The 20,140-nt window shown below is 39.8% G+C and overlaps 3 protein-coding genes across 5 annotated transcripts; all 3 read left to right on the top strand.

The window, feature by feature from the left end:
- The first annotated feature begins 54 nt into the window (after nucleotides 1-54).
- Nucleotides 55-11,139, top strand: pask (PAS domain containing serine/threonine kinase). 2 transcript variants are annotated; one of them, XM_044367329.1, is made up of 21 exons: nucleotides 55-716; nucleotides 899-1,114; nucleotides 1,329-1,558; nucleotides 1,671-1,841; nucleotides 2,027-2,161; nucleotides 2,363-2,497; nucleotides 2,703-2,913; nucleotides 3,870-4,051; nucleotides 4,139-4,268; nucleotides 4,589-4,760; nucleotides 6,203-6,435; nucleotides 6,720-6,849; nucleotides 7,455-8,044; nucleotides 8,146-8,288; nucleotides 8,483-8,650; nucleotides 8,785-8,910; nucleotides 9,049-9,183; nucleotides 9,302-9,501; nucleotides 9,842-9,975; nucleotides 10,101-10,250; nucleotides 10,611-11,139. In XM_044367329.1, exons 2-21 carry the CDS (start codon nucleotides 916-918, stop codon nucleotides 10,772-10,774), a joined length of 3,738 nt encoding a protein of 1,245 aa, XP_044223264.1. In that variant the 5' UTR covers nucleotides 55-716; nucleotides 899-915; the 3' UTR covers nucleotides 10,775-11,139. The 2 variants fall into 2 exon arrangements, with proteins under 2 accessions (XP_044223264.1, XP_044223263.1); XM_044367328.1 differs by having other exon boundaries at nucleotides 2,703-2,946.
- Nucleotides 11,140-12,103: 964 nt separating this feature from the next.
- Nucleotides 12,104-15,644, top strand: mterf4 (mitochondrial transcription termination factor 4). 2 transcript variants are annotated; one of them, XM_044369291.1, is made up of 4 exons: nucleotides 12,104-12,191; nucleotides 12,532-12,964; nucleotides 13,093-13,277; nucleotides 14,769-15,644. In XM_044369291.1, the coding sequence occupies exons 1-4, from the start codon at nucleotides 12,174-12,176 to the stop codon at nucleotides 15,162-15,164; spliced, it is 1,032 nt and encodes a 343-aa protein (XP_044225226.1). In that variant the 5' UTR covers nucleotides 12,104-12,173; the 3' UTR covers nucleotides 15,165-15,644. The 2 variants fall into 2 exon arrangements, with proteins under 2 accessions (XP_044225226.1, XP_044225224.1); XM_044369289.1 differs by having other exon boundaries at nucleotides 12,104-12,200.
- Nucleotides 15,645-15,724: 80 nt separating this feature from the next.
- On the top strand, nucleotides 15,725-18,330 carry LOC122994560 (probable G-protein coupled receptor 148). The gene is made up of 2 exons (XM_044369292.1): nucleotides 15,725-15,954; nucleotides 16,784-18,330. Exon 2 carries the CDS (start codon nucleotides 16,839-16,841, stop codon nucleotides 17,823-17,825), a length of 987 nt encoding a protein of 328 aa, XP_044225227.1. The 5' UTR covers nucleotides 15,725-15,954; nucleotides 16,784-16,838; the 3' UTR covers nucleotides 17,826-18,330.
- Nucleotides 18,331-20,140: the final 1,810 nt, after the last annotated feature.

The following is a 20,140-nucleotide window of genomic DNA, read 5'->3' as shown; positions in this document are numbered from 1 at the left end:
TCCAATGTTTTTGTAGCCCAGTACAATAGTATAAATAATATAGCCTCGCTGAAGTAGACTTTTTGTTTTTGAACAGACTGTAAACCCCAGTAAAAACCTGATTGAAACACTCTGGAGTAGTTACTGCTGTTTGTTTGCTGATTGTTGGGTTTCCTCTGTGTTTTCCTGTTTTCTAATAAAAATAACGCGTAAATGATATATTAGATTTGTGAAAAGTATACTCGTGTTCGAGAATTTTTTCCTCATTTATTTTTTGCTGTATTTTGTTGTTTTTGTGACACTGTTTCCATGGAAGCAAAGGCGGGTGTTTCCGGTGGATTATCCAATGAGCTTTTCCTGTTTGGAAGCGTGATATTTGATTGGCTCCAGGGGACTTCCTCAAACCACCTGCTCGGCTGACGCTCGAAGCCCGCCGTTTACAAAAAACTGCTAAACGATTAAGTGAAATAAAAGCAATAAAGTCTTCTTTCAAGCAACACTAAACTTGCTTATGGCGTCGAGGTTGTGCTAACGTCAACGGAATAAAGTCGTTCAAAATTGCGACGACAAGCCTGCTATTTCAGAACCAAACAGCACCGCTGTTTGTTGTTTGTAGCAGATAGCTAGCCAGCTAGCTAGCCGGATAACGCAGGGGAGGTAACGTTACCTTGTCAACTGTCGTCAACTAACCGCTGTGGCCATTATCTGTCCTAGCAGCTTCTTTGTTTCGACTTGAGGTGAGTTCTATTTCTTATTTTTTCTCATTCCTTTGATCCAAACGTTTGTAACGCAGCAAATCAAATCTTATCTATAAATCATTATTCTCAAAATGCCCCAGTAAGCTGACGATTAGCATACACTATCATACTGCTGCAATCCATTAATTCTCTCTTCATGGGTCACTTATTGCCAACCCCAGCTGGATAACCTAAAGCAATGTCGCTGTCGACTGAGGCTCGTTTTGGAGCAAGCGTCAGAGGTAAAGGAGCAACTATTTGTGTGGTACCCGATCTCTCCTCTGATCTCCTGGAGGATGACTTCGACCTGAATAAGTCCTACCCAAGTGCTCAGAGACCACTGCACAAGAAGAGCCTTTTGGCATTGCAACGTCGTTATTATCCTGGTTCCTTGACAAGTGAGTATGACCATGCAAGACAAGCTGCTCTTTAGGTTGTAGCTGTAAGTAGAGCTGAAATGGCTGAAATCTGCTGGACTCAACTTCTTCAAATGTGAAGATTTGCAGTTTTTCTTTGTCTATCTTAATCAATAATGAAAATATTTTTAATTGTAATTGTGGAAAACTTTATATATATATTTTAAAGATATGCATCACCAATTTTCTTTTACAGGTGAACATTTGGATGTTTGCAATTCTGTCGCAACCAGAAACCACCAAATCTCCAGCTTGCATCCTTGCTCTCACATTTCTGTTGACACCCTGCCACACCCATCCACAATGTCAGAGACAGAGGAAAGCCTGTTCAGTCAGCTTGTCTCTGGAGATTTTGGGCTGTCGGTATCTCCATCTGTCCTCAACCCAAACAAAGTCATTCTTACCGTAGAGCACAAAAGCAGAGAGGTACTGTATGTGTTTCTTGATATGACCAATGTGGGCTGAGCTGCATTAGGCAAACTGTACTGCAACTAGAGTGCACTGTAAGTGTCTTTTTATGTTTGTTTTTTTTCTTCAGATTTTGTCAGCCAATGAACAGGCCTGCAAACTGTTTGAGTGCACCGCTAATGAGTTGAGAGGAAAAAAGCTGTCATGTGTCTTGAAGAAAACCACTCAGGTCTTGGAGGAAGCATTGGATGAAGACTTTCTATTAGTGGATGGAACTCTTGCAGCTGTGTCTGGAAAAGTGGTATGAAAACTTTAAAAAAAAAAACAACTTAAAATTGCTATGCAGATGCTTGCATTGAAGAATCTGAATATGATTATCTTGAACCACTGTTCAATCAAGTGTGTTTATTCCCTACACTGCCAGTTTCCAGAATGTGTTTTTATATGTTTAAGTTTTGTGTCTTTAATGTGCTACTCTTACTGTAGGTGGATGTTGTGACATTGTCTGGAGAGGCACCAGTGTCAGTGTGTACCCGCAGACTGTCACAAAAAGGAGAACACTGGCTTGTCATGATTGAGACTGTGGAAAGGCTTTCAGCTTTTGTGTCCTTCTCACAAGATGTAAGTGCGAGATTTACCAGCCTCATTAAGAGTGTGATTTTTCTTAACAGTATTTTCTCGTTTCCTCTTTTTTAAAAGAATAACTACAATGTTTTTGCATTACTCTGATCTCACCTTCAATTATGTACTACTGGGTAAAATATAACCAGTGTTAACCTATTAAAACTATTTTTGTTGCAACTTTTCTGATGTAATTTCTAGGGCAGTATCCTAACCTGTGACTTGGCATTTGCTCATCTCCATGGATACCACCATCCCGAGGAATTAAAAGGGGTGTCTGTTAAGGAGCTAATCCCCTCTTTACAAATCCCCCTCCACAGTCATGCATTGCCCAAAGTAAGCACACTTTACAACCAAAACTGTCCCACTCAGCTGAGGAAAGCTTCCTTTCATAAGCTCTGCTTTCATGTTTCTGTTTACCAGTGTGCTTCTTAGACACTTATGTAGCATACAGAAAAGAATATATATGCCACAACATTTTTAAGCTCAACTATTTCTTTAAGTATGTCATATCTGACTTTGCTTTCTTTTCTTCTCTCAGATGCTGAGGGTTCAGAGAGTGTGCGGTAAAAGCAGAGGGGGTGCATCAGTCCCGCTGTGTATTAAACTTCAGGGGTCAGTACTGTGTGGAAGACCCCAACAGCACAACAATGAGTCTGGACACACCTGCTCAACAGAGAGTCTCAAAAGAACAGATGAACAGGACAAGCAGCCATGCTCTCCTCTCACCTCCCCTGTTTGCAAAACACACTGTGAGCAACCTGCTGGAATAGAGGCATCCTCTGGTAATGTGTTTAGTTTGATGTCTTTTTTTGAAGACTTGGCTGACACCTAAAGCTAGGTCACAAAGGGATTAAAAAGACACCCAGTATTATTCTGGAGAAACTGGTGTATAATCCACTGTCTATGTTATCCTACCCAAGCACTTTAACATGAAAAATATACAGTAGGCAAAGGGGTAGGCAAAATAATATAAAACCTTGATGGAAAATGACTCAAAATTGAAGTAACTGACAAGGATTGCTAAAAGGCTAGGTTGTTTTAAGTTGAATGCCAGCTATTAAAGTTATTAAGTTTCACAAGAAATGGTCCCCAATTGTGCTAAAATATGCTAAAAACCTAGAAACTGTGTCTAAAGACTCTAGACATTATGTATTTGGACAGTTACACATTTTTTGCTCTTTAGGCTCTGTGCTTCAGCACATTCTATTTGAAATAAAAATAATGGATAATACATTAAAGTGCCAAGTCTCAGCTTTAGGTTTAGGTTTATATCAATATTGAAAGAACTGTGTGGGAGATATAACCCTTTTAACACATAGTGCCCAAATTAAAGCTGAGACTTGGCACTTTAATGTAGTATCCATTGTTTTATTTCAAATTGCCTGTGCTGAGACACAGAGCCTGAAGAACAAAAAAATGTGTAACTGTCTAAATATTTACTGTCTGGACTGTACACAAAAGAAGCTGACAAATGTTTATTAATGTCCTTTTCCATTAAGTGTTTTATGGCTATACTCTTGTTGTCAGTAGTATCCTCAAATTAATTTGAAATTTTCTTGATGAACCTATCCAATATGCAGAAAAATCAGTATGGGGGAAACACTGCTTTGAAAAGTGAGACATTGTTTTCCCAATCATGTTGTTGAGTAGAAGAGAGCTGATTAACTGTTTTGTTTATTATCAACGTGTGTCTGGACTCTCACAGACATCAAGATGGGCAGCAGCGTCCTCTCCCCCAGCCCTGCACTGGAGTACTCTGGAACAGTTTGGGTTTTTGCCCCTTTGGGTGGTCTCCTCCTGCTCCGACCTGATGGTTCAATCTACAGCATCCACAACCAAATGGCTCTCAGGCTGTTTGGCTACTGCAAGGACGAGCTGCTGGGAAAGGTTAGCCAACACGACCAGCTGAACAAGGCTGTTAGAATTCATGTCCATGCCAACCCTCATTTCTCACTGTGGCTTTGCAATCAACAGAGTGTCACTTTCCTGATGCCTGGTTTCTATGGATGGATGTCTGACTCAGACAGAAAGACCAGACCCTTCCCTGATTCTCAAGTAAAGGCTGGTAAAAGTACAGCTTCATCCAAAATGTCAGGGAAATCAGGTCAGTGTTTGAATGTATTTGTGATGTGCTGCAGATAGCTGTGTTTCACAAAACTACTAGCTATGATAAGTCAAATCTGTTGTGTCTTTGGTTAAAAAAACATGGATATATATATGATAAAAAAAATATATGATGTGATCATTTTTTGTGTTTTTTCCCATATGCAAGCCACAATGGTTTCATATTATGCCAATGCTCCTACTCTGTTCTTTTACTATGAATTTATTACTGTTTGTGTTCCTATTTTGTCTTGTCATGCAGTACTATTTGTCTGCCCCATGTGTGATTTATTCGTTTCCTTCTTTATCTCATCGTCCAAGACCCTTCCTCACTGGTAGCTGGAGATATGGTCATGGTGCACCAGGCTGTCCTGGGAAGAACCCCAACAGGGAGAGGCAGGATCTTTACCGGAACAAGCACCAGGCTGGAGAAACAGGGCAGCGCTCTGTCTACTCTTTCTCCTCCCGCTGTCACCTCCACACGTGTGGTTGTGTAAGTCCACGTGTGCTCAAGAGCTCAATGACTTCATATACCAAAAGGATGATGAATTTATTCAATATGACAGTCTTTAAAGTGGACAAAAAGGTATATGCCAGCTGACAGTAGAATTAATAGTAGACCAAAAGAGCAGACTGCATGTGTAATTCTGGAAATACAGCAACTTTATGGTCAAGCCTGGTACCCTCTCTGTGTCTCTAACAAGCCAACTGAGACACTAAGTATATCTTTAAATCAAATCTTTGCCTTATCAACTAAGGTCTGTTTATCTTTGTCTTTCTTTATAAAAGTCTGGATCAGAATTGTTTAGATGTTGGAATTCAAGATCAAATTGGTTTCAGCAATTTTGGTTCAGTCTTTTATCACACAATCAGACCAAAGGATCCTGATTGTGTTACAGGAAGGTGAAGATTTCACATCTGTACTATATAATATTATTAAAGGGCCTCTCTTTTGCCACCTGTTGGACAAATAATGTCAAAGCATGTTTGGTCATAAAAGACTGATTTACAGTATATCGTCCAATTTTCAGGTTTGGTGAAGGAGATGAATGAGAGACACAGATGGCTTAAGATAAAGTGTTTGTAAAGGAATTACTATGGCATTGCTGTAGTGTTGTTTATGTCAGTTAATGCGCTACCAAGAGAAACTAATACTCCCCTAGTATTCCATAGTTTTAATAATGTAGTTCTTGCAGTTACATAAATCATAACAAAGTTCCTCAAACAGTTATGTAATAAATTATTGGTTAATAACCCTCGTTATCTTTAATCATATTGACAACACAAAAAGGTTTTTTAACAGTCTTGAGGTTTTAAAGCTGATCAAGACCCAGCAGCCTTGAGGCACAGACACACATCAACCTGTGTGCCTCAGGGAAACACTGTCTGCTTAAAAAAATGCTCATACAACTTCATATTGGCTTGTTAACAAGTACTATATTTAATGATTTTAGTACTTGGTGCATAAGAAATTATAATTAAATGTGAAATTCAAGATAGATTATTGGCTGTTGAATATATTTTTACTCCCCCGCAAGGCAATCATAATGTGCAGCAGCATCTGTTAAGGGTTTAAAACATTATTTATGTAAGTGACCTGTTTGTAGTCTCTACTGCCATCTTCTTCTTGTATAGCAACATAGCAAACATCTAATACACTTATGAGATTGCTGAGGTTTCCATTACCACTGTGCTAACACAACACACTGGGTTTAACAGGTAGAACTTAAAAAAAACAGTCATACTTCAAACTCAACCATCCTGTTAATGAAGCACCTACATGTACAAATGTATTTACATTATTATTTGTCATCAAATATCTAGTAACAGATCATTTTCAGATTTTTTTTTTTAAATTTATTTACAGAAATGTTTGTTGTTTGAACTTTTTTGGCATGAGAATAATTGTATTAAACCCAACCATTGTTTCCACAGGGCTGATGACACTACGGAGCTGATGGAGGAAGCAGCCCAGGTAGCTCCTTGCAGCAGCCACTTGGACAGTGCAGATAACACCCAGGCTCTCCTTAAGACATTTGCCTGGGTGGAACCTCCAGGCGAAGACACCTGCTGCCTGGCTCCCACTGAACTACCACACCATATCCAGGAACAGCAGCTTGGCAGTGAGGTTGAGAAAAGTAATCATCCGGTTATTGAGGTTATCTCAGGTATGATGAGGATAAATCGTTGTGACATCTTTGTTTTTCTTTACATTAGTTTGTCTGTAGTTCTTCTCTACAAATCAGAAATTGACCAGAGCTGCAGTAAATACTCCACAGAAAAAAATCTACTACAATATCTGAAGAAAATTCAAAGAACATTCTAAATAACTCGCTATGTGTAAAAAATTCATACTGTGTGTAGTGAGTTTATGTATACGGAGGGTGATTGTGTAATATGAGCAGTCTGTATTGAGCATTCTCCACAGTGTGTTCTTTTTTCCCCTCTTTAGACACTCCCACTCAGAACGGACATGCTGTCGTCAGGGTGGGTGGCACCTCCCCTGATGTAGGGAAAGACCACCGCTCATGTGCCTCTATCCTCCAAGATTCCAGCTTTGAGGTCATCTCAATGGAGAGCAGGTGAGAGGAGAGGCTGCCACTGTCCCATTTTCTCCACCCCAGATTTAGCAGTAATAAAATATCTTACTGACTTTTTTAGGATTTATTCATCATCCTATCTCGTATGTAATTGTTAATACAACTCAACTGTTACTGTAAGTCAGTGGCCAAGGCAAAAAGCCAAGGAGATATTAATTGTTTCATGTACTTTCAGTTTTCAAGTATTTTTTGATCTAGTGTTGAAGTTCATGTCCTTGAAAAAGGTCATAGAAGGTATTAAAAAGTCTTTCATTTCCAAAGTCTTATTTAATTTCTCAAAAGTCTTAAATTTCATTACAAAAGTCAAGCATTTTTCTTGTTTGTGATAGGCAGTAACATTAGTTATAGTATCCCTAACATAAAGAAGCAGTAAGGAGTCTGCATCAATTTATAATTATGTATTATATTATAATTAGAAAATTTATAAACGCAACACAACACCCCATTACCTGGTGCCCAGATTTCCCTACAGATTTCCCTTTGTTAAAATAATTTCATCTGGATATGTTAAATCTGGAAAGATTTGCCAGTCTAGTGCCATATGTTGTTGGTCTTTGTAATCAGTTGATCAGAACTCAATTTCTCAGGTCTTCCTCTGGATTCTGCGAAAAGTTTGCCGGCCACGGTGGTTCTGGTCCATGCCAGGCAGAGGACTCTCATTCAGCACATGTAGTCGACTCAGCCAGCTGTTTCCTGGACCTCAACAGCAATGGTGATCTAGTGACCCGAGCCCTGGCCGACCTAGATCTGAGTGGTAGTATAGAGCTCCTCAGTGGCAGAGGGTACAGTGATGATAACCAACACTCCATGACATCCTGTGATACAGCCGAGCTCCTGCGTACACCATCCCCATGCGTGGTAGGGTCTGACCAGGAAACAGAGCCTGTCGAGACCGGCGACGCTGATGTAGAGGCCAGAAACGGCTCAACTGAAGAGCATCTGGAAAAAGACCAAGACAAGGCGGATCAGTGGACAGCTCTCTCTTCAATTCATAAAGGAAAGAGCCAGGAATTCTGTATGCAAATTAACGGTGCGATTCAGTCACTGACAGACATTCCTGCTACGTCTACTCCGAAGAAACAGAAGGTAAATGGACACGACCTGTCCTCAGATTCTACACAGATACTGGAGGGGCAATACGAAGGAAGTGGGTACCACAGAGATGGCACGAGAGTAGGTTGGTATTAAAAGTGTTCACTGTTATTCTAATTACCTGATAAAAATCAACAATTGTTATATAAAGCAACAAGACTTCATTTTATTTTTTTATCTCTTCAGATGTGCAGTGTGATGTGTGCAGGACTAGCCTTCCTGATGGAAGCTCTATGTTCTGTGTGTGGATAAGCAGGCCTGGTCAGCAGGGGACACTGTTGCAAACAGATGCATCACTGCCCAACGAATCAGGAGCCAGTCTAGGAGAGGTCAGTGGCTGTAAAGCTCTTTAGTAGTAAGTTAGTTTAGCACATGATATTTCTTCATCTAAACATAAACATGTCCTACTAATCTCCTGCTTTCAGAGTTTTATTTTATAATTTAATTCCCTTTAGTAGTACGTAGCAGTGTATGTACATATGAAGTGTATATTCATCTGCCTGTTCATTCATCCTTTCCTCAGAGGATTGGAGAGGCCAGCCATGGGGAGGCATTGCGCTCCACCATGGACTTGGATCACTCTCGAGCCTGTGATGGGCAGTTTGAAGAAGAGTACCAGCCACTTAAAGCTGTTGGTAAAGGAGCCTTTGGTTTTGTCTGGAAGGCAGTAAGGCGCTGTGATGGACAAGAAGTAAGAAAACACTTTATCAGTGCAGAAACATACCATTCCCATATATACAGTGTGTAGCAATTTTTAGTTATTTGAGATGAATTTTGTAAAATTGTGATGATATGGTCTCTTTACCAAATTGCTGAAATTTGTAGGTGGTAGTGAAGTTTATTAGCAAGTCCAGGATAGTGAGTGACTGCTGGGTAGATGACCCCATGTTGGGAAGAGTCAGCCAGGAGATTGCCATACTGACACGAGTGCAGCACCACAACATTGTCAAGGTAACTTCACATCAGAGCACTTCATTTACAAGGTTTTACAAATTGTCATCAACAATGTTAAACATCTTTGCTCTACAATTATACGTGTGTGTGTGTGTGTGTGTGTGTGTGTGTGTGTGTGTGTGTGTGTGTCACTAGGTGCTGGAGGTGTTTGAGAATGGTTATTACTTCCAGATGGTGATGGAGAGACATGGAGATGGTTTGGACCTTTTTGAATTCATAGACATGCAGCCAAGGCTGGATGAGCCGCTGGCCAGCTATATCTTTAGACAGGTATGTAAAGGGATAGTTAAAGGGTTTTAAGATGGTATCATCTGACGGGGGAGTGGGCACTGCAGTGTGAGTGGTTATTTGTTACTTTGTTAAACTGGAGGCTCTCTCTCTTTTCCAGCTGGTAGCAGCTGTCTTCTATCTGAGGACTAAAAACATCCTTCACAGGGACATAAAAGATGAGAACATCATCATTGACAAGTGTTTCCACATCCGGCTGATAGACTTTGGCTCTGCCGCCATGATGGCTCCAGGGAAGCTCTTTTACAATTTCTGTGGCACTCTTGAGTACTGCTCCCCGGAAGTGCTTCAAGGAAATCCGTATGTACATAATACCTGAGAATCACAAGTGATGTTTGCTCCTTTTATATTTAGCAACAGCCCCGTTTTATTGATAGTGTAGGTTAAAGAGGAAATAACTCACTCACTCAAAGCATTAAACCTGCACTGTCTTCCAGTCCTGTATGACTTTTATGACCTACTAACCTTTACAATGTACAGTTAAACTATATGTAGCCTCAATGATACACCAATCATAAAACCATTCGCAGAGAATAACTAAAGCAATGAATACAATTTTGCCATGTTTTCTTTTTGCCAGGTAGGAGCTTGTTTTGATAATTGTGTATAATAAATGTGTGTCTTTGTTTCTCTTCTGTAGCTATGAGGGTCCAGAGCTGGAGATGTGGTCTCTGGGGGTTTTGCTCTACACTCTGCTATTCAGTGAGAACCCCTTCTGTGGTGTGGAGGAGATCCTGCATGCCAAACTCAAGCCCCCGTTCCCCCTCTCTCCAGGTATACTGCTGTCCTTTGCTGTTGGTTGCAAAATAGTTTATATTTCATATTGTCATTGGCTACAACAGAAAATGACCATTTCTGTTTCCAAAAACATTTTTTTCTCTCTCTATGTACACCCTCAGAGCTGAATGGTGTGCTATGTGGGCTCCTGCACCCTGATCCCACACAAAGGATGACGCTGGACCAGCTGCTGCTGCAGTCCTGGATCAGCCAGCAGATTTCCCTGACAGAGTACACTTGGACAGAGGTGGTCCCTGCAACTCAGAGCTATTGTGAGTTCACTTTAACTTAAGGGTTAGACCAACAATAGCCAGCCATGTTTTCCACTTCAGTTGTAATGAGGTTCCACCTGTGAACCCTGCAATGAAATATTAGTTTCATTATTCGTTTAATTTGCAATGATTTGTTAATTAATTTGTTGACATCCAAATTAAGATTATAAATATATATATATGAGCTGCTAACCCACTTTAAGTAATTCAGTATGAGCAGTTTAAAAATTTGCATCAGTCATTAGTAGATATTATATGAAGCTACCGTTTTACTCTGTGTTAAAGTTTCCATATTCCCAGCAGTCAAAATGAATGATGATGATGGAACTCATAAGCTCAGGACCTTCTCTTCTTTAACAGGCTCTCCACAAGAGTCCAGTCCAAAAGTGTACGTCGGGCAAGGCTTGTTCCCAGATCAGGGTGATGAGACTCTTCCTGATGATGATGATGAGGAAGACGAGGATGAGAGGTTGTCAATGGTGGCCCTGGAAACAGAGCTCCAGAAGTACCTCCGTGATGATTAAAGACTGAATGGAAACTAAGAGGAGCCGAACCGTCTTTCCAATTTTTAGTCTGCAGCATTTCTAAGAGGACACAAAGTGCAAAATAAGAAAAGGGAAGCTTGTTTTAGTCCGTGGCAATAACTAAACACTAGTTTGTCTAGTCTAAGTCTTCTGGAGACAACTAGATTTCTGCTTTTATGAAGTGTAAGGTGCCTTGCTACAATGTATAATGAATATATTTGCCAAGCTGTTGGGTTGGTCAAATGTGCTGGTTGACACATTTGTGATTGCAACACAGGAAGTCAAAACCTCATAATGTAGCAGCAGTTTTTTGCTTTTTTATTTAATCTATTGTATTTATTCTTTGAAGTTTGGGAGATCTGAAACATTAAAATCATAATAAGAGTACACAGGGATCCAGCTTTGCCACCAAAATCCACCCAAGTGACCACAACGTTGAGTTGTTTACCTCACAGAAACCATGTAGAGAACTTTGCAGTTGACAGGAATAGTTTTCTTGATCCAGCTTTTTTTTTTAAATGATTTTAACATTGAATGTTTTAATTAAAATTGTAAGTATATTTACAATATTTTATCTATTTATTTTATACATTAATAAATATTTTACCACAAATGCTTTATTTTTTCTGTGTAATAATTGAGGAATTGATTGTTAACAAGGACTGGAGGAAGTTTTTACTTCTCCTGAAAGCCTTGTTCATTATATCATTTTCATATAGTGAGTGAACACTAAATGATGGCACTATAATTTTAATTACATTGCTTTTTCCGAACAAGGTGACAACAAGTGACTAACTTGGACATCTAGTAAAAAAACATGCAGCTGCTCGACCTGAGTGTATTCTAACTGCAGATTTCCAAAACAAGACATTTTGAGAGTAAGTTGGTGTTGCAAATAGTTTATTTGATCTCATGAAAAGGTGACTACAAAATGCTAAAGATGACAATAAAGTCTAAAGCTTATTTCCAGGTAAATTCACCATACAAATTTCAGGTATACTGATATAAATAAGGTGATGGATTTATAGATGGGCAATAAGCAATTTTGCGTTTTTCAGCCGATTATAACTGAAGACAAGAAGATGAACCCAGGTATTTGGAGGACTTGAGTATTTTATACTGTATATATAAAGTTCTATATATGAGCACGTTATACTGTATGTATACGGCATAAAGTACACTATATAAACAGTCATCCTCAAAACTTGAATCCGTCTACTCATTCCAGTCAGCTTTAAAATACTTGAAATTTCACAAAAAACACGAACCAAGCTTAACAGATTACAGTAGTCTGAAAATCAGCTGCACGCTCTGCAGGGGCCATTTTCGTCAAGCAAGTAGCGGAACTATTGTTCTCAAACCCTGTTTATAGACGGAAATATATCGTCGACGGACAAGCATGGGCACCACTAGTGCTGTACGTCAGGTGAAACTGAATGCTACAAAACACAACAGTTTTAATATTTTCTTCAAATGTATTTGTTTGCAGTTGTAAGACTTTTTTATTTAATGAACCTCTTACTTCAAAAATGTCGTAGAAACTACAGCCGAGGTTTTCCACAAACCGCTATAACCTTGATGTTTGCTTACTCAGGCTAATGATACTAGAGTTGGTTTATTAGCGTCTCTAACTGATAACTTCTCTTCTATAATTGCTCTACAGTGACCTTTTACTGTTCAGCACTGAGCAACAACAGGGACATGAATTAGGGACACAACTGCTGTTTATATTAATAGATATGATGTCTGTTCCACAGGTTCTTCGGTGGACTGTGAGAAATGCCACCTCCTCTGTATGCAGTCCACTTCAGTTTTGGAGATGGTCCCTGCAGCCACTGTGCATCCGGTGTAGATTGTTCTGTTCCTCCAGCAGCAGTCTGCCATCAGGACAACACAGCCATGAAGCAGCTCCTCTGTGGAGGAAGACAGTCACAGAGCTGTCCCTACGCTCTTTAGCTGATATGGGATTCACAGATACCCAGGCAGAACAGATATATGAGTCTGTGTCCAAAGCCAGAGGGGGAAGTGCTGCCAAACATGCTCTGTCAAGTCTCACAGCTCTGTTTGTTTTGGGCCTCAACCCTTCCAGTGTGCTGAAGATACTGGAGAAATGTCCTGAACTTTACACTGTCAAGGAATCACAGCTTCAGCAGCGCATAGGCAACCTGCGGAAACTAGGTTTAGTTGAAGGTGAGATCATGGTGTTTGTGTAGCAGTATATCAGTATATTATTCAGGGAATGCATGATGTTTAAGCAGTACATATTGGATGCTCTGTATAAATATTACAGAATTATTTTCCCCTATATCTCCCCACAGGAAGTCTTCAGAGAGTGGTGGCCCATTACCCTCAGATCCTGACTGCGCCTGTGAAGACAATAAAAAGTGTGGTGGTGTTCCTCAGAGAGAAGTGCCTGTTTACAGCTCAGCAGGTCACGGACATCCTCAGAGATAGTCCAGCCATAGTGCAAGAGAACCTGGCTCAGCTGGAGTACAAGTTTCAGGTCAGCATTTAAACCGAATGAGACAGTTGGCACTGATGTTTTCATTGGGAAAGAGTGTTTTACAGACATATTTCAATGAGACCTCAAGGAAATTGAAATGAGTCATTGATTCATTCATTTGTAGATCAACAGAAAATTAGCAAACAATTTCATAAGTCGGTAATCAAAAACAATATTTACTAGTTTGAGCTCCTCAGATGTGAGTTTGCTGCTTTTCTTTGTGTTTTGGGCTGTTTGACAGACAAAACAATTTTAAGATGTTACCTTGGGCTCTGGGAAACTGATGAGCATTTTTAGTATTTTCTTAGATGTTTTAGAGTAAACAAATGATGACTCAAAAATACAATCAATATGGATCAATTTATTAAGAATTAGCAAGAAAATTAATAAATAGTTTCTGGCCTAATTGAAATACACAATTCTGTTGAACTTGCCATTTTGAGGCAGGCTACAGTGACAATGGTCAGTGCTGTTCTCATGGTAGACAGCAGATTTATTGACTTCCTCAAAACTTGACCACACATCATAGTCAAACAGCCACAGCAGCTGTAAAAGTCAACAAGCTTGTAGAAGGCTTTCTGGTCACATTGACTGTGTCCCAGTTCCAAGTAGATACCAACTGTATACGGAAATTATTATACTAATTTTAATAGTATACTGTTATGGGTTTTCTTCCATTCACGTACAAGATATCAATGTACCTAACCACTTTGTTCAGGAAATGACAGAAGACTTGCACAAAAGTATGCTAATCAGACTGCAACTTTGGAATGTCACAATCCATTAAACTTAAAAAAAACAAAACAAAACAGACAGGAAAATGTGTTTCCAATGTTTCAGTAGTTGTTTTTTCCCCTGAACTGTTGCATGATCCCCCCCCAATGTGTTTATATTTTTTCCCACTGTGAGCAACTATCCCATTTCCTTTGTTCATTGAAATCTGGGACAATAGTGTACATGAACAGCACACTCAAAATCAAGTGTGTTTAGCATGCATGCTGACTTTTTTGTGTTGACTTTATTTAGTCACTTTTCCGGTGTGAACATCTCATGGTCAACACCTGCTTAGAAGTTGTGTGTGGTATGGAGGAGGGACACAGCTGTAGTACTCCCTCTGGTGGCCATAATTGAACTCCACGGCTCTAGGGCAATAGTTGCTGTGAATACACTACAGCATTGTGTTATCTGTGGTATGACTTGGCCACAGAATAGAACAAAGACATTCATTCATTTCAGGTTATGGGATAATTTTATTGAGCTGATCCAGCAGCCACCTGATTAGTTCAGATAATAATCTGAAATATATTGTGTCCAGAGACTGTTATGTCATATCTGCTGAGTTACCTTTTATTGTCGATTTGTAAGTATATTGTATTTGCATCTTATATTGTAATGAAATATTTGTCCATATCTTTGTTTTTGTCATTCTAAACTGACTTGTTTTTCTTGTTTGTGGCTTGTAACAACATATATTCATCCATCTCTCCACAGTACGTCTACTTCAGAATGGGTATCAAACAGACAGAGATGGTGAAGTCCAGGTTATTCCGTTTCACTCTGGACGAGGTGCGCTGTCGACACAGTTTTCTGGAGCGCAGGGGCTTGTACCAAACCCCAGACAAGAAAGGACAGACGGCCATCATCAACCCCAAACTGGACAGCATCCTTAACATTGACCAGGACACTTTCCTCACGGATGTTGCCAAGGCGTCAGCGGAGGAGTATGATGTGTTTCAGAGACTGATGGCAAGAGAATGGCGGGAACAGGAGCAGCAGGAGCAGCATGGCAACATCGAAGTCGACAGTGATGACGAGGAAGAAGAGGATGACGAAGAGGAAGAGGAGACTGGAGGCAAGAGTGGCTACAGGAAGAGAAGAAAGAAATGACAGTGAGGGAAAGGACTGAGAGAACTGAAAATAAATTAAGGGGGAAATTACATGATTATAGAAATGACAAAGGCATCGATTATTCTAAGCTTTGTGTGTAGGAACCATAGAGGATTTTTATCTAAAACACACATGGAAACATAATTGTTGCCTGGTTTGTCCCCTCATGAACGTAGCCATGATAGCTACAGACTGAGTGAACCTTCTGGTCCTGAAGTTGATTTCTGTGTTTGTGTAAGTGGCCTCATGCGGATGTGAGATGCAGTGACGTCAATCAATGTTGGGTAAGGCTAATAGATGACAACTCCATACTGATGAGTTACAACTGTCATGTTTGAACATAGTGAATAATGAATCCCATATATTTGCTTAACTGTCAAAAAATACTTTTCCTTGAAGTGACCTCATAAATAAGTAATTTCAGAAGCTCGACTGTCTTGATGCTTGATGCACTGAAATTAAAAGGAAATGTGAAACTAATCAATGTAGTCTAGATGGTTTTCAAATGAATTCTTACAACAAAGCCCGATTTCAAACATTGAAGGTAGTTGATATCGGAAAAGCAACAGCATGAGGAGCAGCTGAGGGGACGGAAGCTCCACCCTGTTACTATGTGACGGCCAAGTGGCTGTAGCTTTTTGCATCCCTATATCATCCATGTGAGTCAACAAAGAGTGCGTCAGATAAGACCAGCGAGTGACTCAAGTTGAACAAAACACCCATCGATTCACAGAAACATTAAGCCTAATGGATGTAAGACACAGACAGGTTTTTCTGCTCTGGACATCAGGTAAGAAAACTCACCTTTGGTCAATCAATAATTCGTCAATAGGTGTGTCTAAGCAAAGTTTAAACTGAACCAAGTGATTTTTTTTTTGTTTTTGTCCCGGGTGTTTGACCGCAGAACATGAAATCTATTCATGTGCATGAAGGGGATATTTGTGGTGTTCCTTTGAAAAAATAATCAAAAAATGAAGTCTTGATGCACCACCAGATACCTTAAAGTCACAATTTATGAATTAAGAATGTAGGGATTGTTTCATCCAATCAGCAACTTAAGTCAGGTGTAATGTTTATGTTTTGTTATTTTTCTCACATTGAGTTATTCATTTCCAGTTTTCTCAATTTGCATTGATTTGCATTTGTTTTCCTTTGCAACATAACACTCACGGTGCAGAGTATATTATTTTTTGCTGTTCATATTTGACATTGATCTGGACTGAATTCATCTCAACTGTACTGTAAAATGCCTTAAGAAGGCCTTTCCAAAAGTCTCATAAATGTAATTTTGATCAAGACTGAATCAGCTAAAGCAGAGTTTGATAGTTATACAGTACATTTGTCCAGCCTGCAATACATCAAGATGATGCATACAGTAGGTTATATGAAAATATTGTTTACAGTCCATAGTTCATAATGTAGATTTACTGCTTTTATGCTTCCTCCTGTGAAGACCCATGTTTGCTCATAGCTATAAATAGGTCACAATACCTTGCAGCTTATATAAAATAGTCCCTCACTCAACTTATATCCTATACTGCATATTTGTATGCATTTACATGCATAATGTGGTCCACTGTGGACCACTTGGTAATTTATGGCTGTGTTTTCATCCACAGGAATCTGCTGGAGGAAGTAGTCTACCCCATAAAACACACAACAGTCAGAGCATCTATGTCTCCATCACACTTCAAAGACAACATGATATCATCATTTCTAATTTCAAACCTCACACAGGATTGGGTCGAGAGCCTGCGGAGGTGGCACCTAGAATTATTTTTCATCCCAACCACTGTGGTCACACTTGCCACCCTACTAGCCAACCCTGTTCTCCTGATATGCATCTTTGCGTCCCGTGCCCTGCGTCAGGAGACGCGTTACCTGCTGGTGGCCAACACTCTGACAGCAGACATGCTCTTTCTCATCCTCAACCTGGCCACAGTGATTTGTAACGCTGTGAAAGCTGAGGTATCCTGGCTAGTTTGTGAGCTGATCACAGCTGTCACTGTCGCTGCTTACTGCTGTGCCATCCTCACCGTCACCCTCATGGTGGTCGACACCTACGCTGCAGTTCGCTGGCCACTCCGTTACCATGACTTTCTTCCACCTGCCCGCACCCACTGCATCCTGGTGGGGGTGTGGGTGCTGTCAGCCATATACCCGTTCACCCTGGTGATCTTAATGGAGGTGGGGAGGGGAGATCCCCACGAAACGGTGGCTGTGTGTCTAGCCCTCATCTCCCTCGGCTTCATTCAGATCGAGGACATGATAGGGATTCACGTCTACTTCTTTGTAGCAGCAATCATTTGCACCTTGCTCATTTTTTACTGCTACATTCGGCTCTACATGGTGACGAGGGCCCATGGTATCTGGCAGAGGCGCTTCTCCAGAGCTCGGGTCACGCTGCTGGCCCACGGGGTTCTGCTCCTACTCTACTTTGCCCCCGGCTTTGTTTTCACCCTGGAGCTCTTCCTGTTCCAGGACACAGACATAAGTCAAGATGTCCGTGTGTGGGTCAGCACAGTCAATATGTGTGTTTTTATGTTGCTGCCCAGGGCCTTTGCTCCGTACCTGTATGGGCTGAGGTATAGGGAAATCTCTGATACTCTAGTGCAGCTGCTGCATTGGCACAGGAGACTCAGCCAGACCACAGTGTCATAAATGATTCTTCAGAACTATCCAGGATACATACTCATACAATTATTCCAATGAATTTCCTGTTACCATTAACTTCAATGTATCTATGCCTCCTGTGAGACATTAGGCCACAATGCTGCCTTCATTGTTCCCTGTCTTTGATGTTTTGAGCCTCCCCCCAAGTTGCCCACCAACAAACAAGATGTACCGTCCAGAGTCCAGATTCCACCCTGTGCAGCCCCCATCCCCCTAAGTAATTTTTGAGTAGCCACTAAAAAGTCTATGATTTTGTTTTCACATTTTCTGTATTTATTTGTTATTTTCTGTAAATTTCATGATTGTATAGATGCAGTTTTAAAAAACTCTCCACAACACCAGGACTATAATTCTGATGGAGAAATACTACAGTGAAACAAAACAGTCAAATTTAAGAATAATGACTCTTGCTCAAAATAACATGTATCGTAGCTGTTGTGAAATGTAAATGAATAATTCAACATCCCAAACAACTTTGTTTTCTTGTGTGATTTTGTGTGTTTAAAGCACTTAACACTTAAATATGCTGAACTACAAATTTGTTGAAGCATCATAATAGCAGTATTTTAAAGATAAACCATTCATGCCAAATATGTATTTCATCATCATTATGTAATGTAAAATCCAACAAGAACCTGCTATGCACTCTCAGTTTTATGGCCAGAGTCACAAAGCACTTAACTCCATTTTCTGTCAAGGTCTTGTTTGTCTAAAACTGGATGTCCGAGAAGATCATTAACAAATGACTAATTGACTTGGTGATCTAAGGGACTAGCGAAGAGAAAAGAGGACTTTCCCTTTTTAACAAAGGTTTGGTGAATAGTGGTGAGTCAGATGTCCTCCTGCAGGGACTTATTTCTGTTTCTGCTATGTGCCATCTGTAACTGGTGCAACTCAACAGCAGATGCTCTGCTGAGCAGAGGCTGAGATATCAAGTGTTGTTTTAAGTATCGATACCAGAACCAAAAAGAAAAGCTTCCATCTCATGTAAGATCACACTCTGGACATGAGCCCTCTGCTTAGTGAATGCACTCTGTTTCTGTGCTGCTGTTGTGTGTGATCAACTTGTTAGTTCTGAGAATTAACAGAATAAAAATGTGCATTTAATTTAACATTAAAAACTGTCTTGTGTTTAACCATGAACCTGTTTAAGTGACAGAGGAAGTAGAGGGAAAAGCTTCATGTTTGGTGACTCATTCATTGGTAATGAGAAATATATGCAGAAGCAAATTATTAGTGTTAAATGCACCTCATAAATCATGGCATTGCTTCCTCCTACATAATAGCTTAGCCTCTTAATAATGAAAAGTATCTACATTGATAATGGTGATTCTGTATCATATTGAAACCAAATTTTATGGTATTGCCCACCCCTAATTTCTACATTTGCAGGTAGAAAATAAAATTAATTATATTATATTATAATTAATTATAATTATAAATCCCTTTTATATTATAAAGTGTTGACCTGTTTATATGTCTTCATGCCATTGTGTATGTCTACAACTACATACAGTATTAGGAATTCTTTATATGGACAAACTACTAGTAGTGTTTTATCTGGCATCAATATTTCAGAATGTTAATATAAGATAAGGAGCTGCAATTAGTTCCACTGTAGGAAATGTGGTGATATTCACAGCATGTGTTTTGAGCAGCCAAATAGGAAATCTTTGTGATAATGAAAATTCAGCTTAAGTCTATCTTCAATTGTGTTTTGTTGTACTTTAGATTAATACCTCCTTATCACTTTAAACTGAACTTTACCTTTTAGATAAGTGACGCTATTCCTGTAGAAATAAAAATCACAAAATCACTGACAGATTTGCACATACATGTTTACTCTCGGCAATGGTGGTTAGCCTGCTAATCTCGTGGTCTCTTATATGCTGATATGGTTTTGTTCTGGTGAACTTGTACAGCGGATACCTGGAGCCCAAAAAACCCTCATCCCCCTACCTTTTGACATAGACATACATGAAAGGACTATACAAAGAGAGCACAGCACGTATCTCTGATTACTTATTATCTCATTGTGCCATAGCATACATAGAATTTTATGTTAATTTTATCAGTGTATTAATTTAGACATGAATACATACTGTAACTTTCCATGAAGGAAATATGATGTGTAAATATGACAGTTCACTCCAGTACTAGTAACACACATGGTGTAAAACTGGTTAGCGGTGCCTTCCTCGGGGAACTCGGTTGGGAGCTCTCAGAAACATTTTGCAACAGGGAAGTTGTGACATCCTTTGTTCTAACTGAACTCCTCCTCCTTCCTCACCTGAAAAAAGCGT

The sequence above is a fragment of the Thunnus albacares genome, chromosome 12, assembly GCF_914725855.1.
Source record: "Thunnus albacares chromosome 12, fThuAlb1.1, whole genome shotgun sequence".
NCBI classification, from domain to species: Eukaryota; Metazoa; Chordata; class Actinopteri; order Scombriformes; family Scombridae; genus Thunnus; species Thunnus albacares.
This window is presented reverse-complemented; position numbering and strand designations above follow the sequence as displayed.

Excerpts from the sequence above, each read along its gene's own strand:
- LOC122994560 (XM_044369292.1), top strand. The coding sequence starts at position 16,839 with ATGTCTCCATCACACTTCAAAGACAACATGATATCATCATTTCTAATT.
- mterf4 (XM_044369289.1), top strand. The coding sequence starts at position 12,174 with ATGGGCACCACTAGTGCTGTACGTCAG. Across the intron at positions 12,201-12,531 it reads CCACTAGTGCTGTACGTCAG|GTTCTTCGGTGGACTGTGAG; the intron begins GTGAAACTGAAT and ends TCTGTTCCACAG. Across the intron at positions 13,278-14,768 it reads AGCTGGAGTACAAGTTTCAG|TACGTCTACTTCAGAATGGG; the intron begins GTCAGCATTTAA and ends ATCTCTCCACAG.
- pask (XM_044367328.1), top strand. The coding sequence starts at position 916 with ATGTCGCTGTCGACTGAGGCTCGTTTTGGAGCAAGCGTCAGAGGTAAA. Across the intron at positions 8,289-8,482 it reads CAGGAGCCAGTCTAGGAGAG|AGGATTGGAGAGGCCAGCCA; the intron begins GTCAGTGGCTGT and ends TCCTTTCCTCAG. Across the intron at positions 9,184-9,301 it reads CCAGCTATATCTTTAGACAG|CTGGTAGCAGCTGTCTTCTA; the intron begins GTATGTAAAGGG and ends TCTCTTTTCCAG.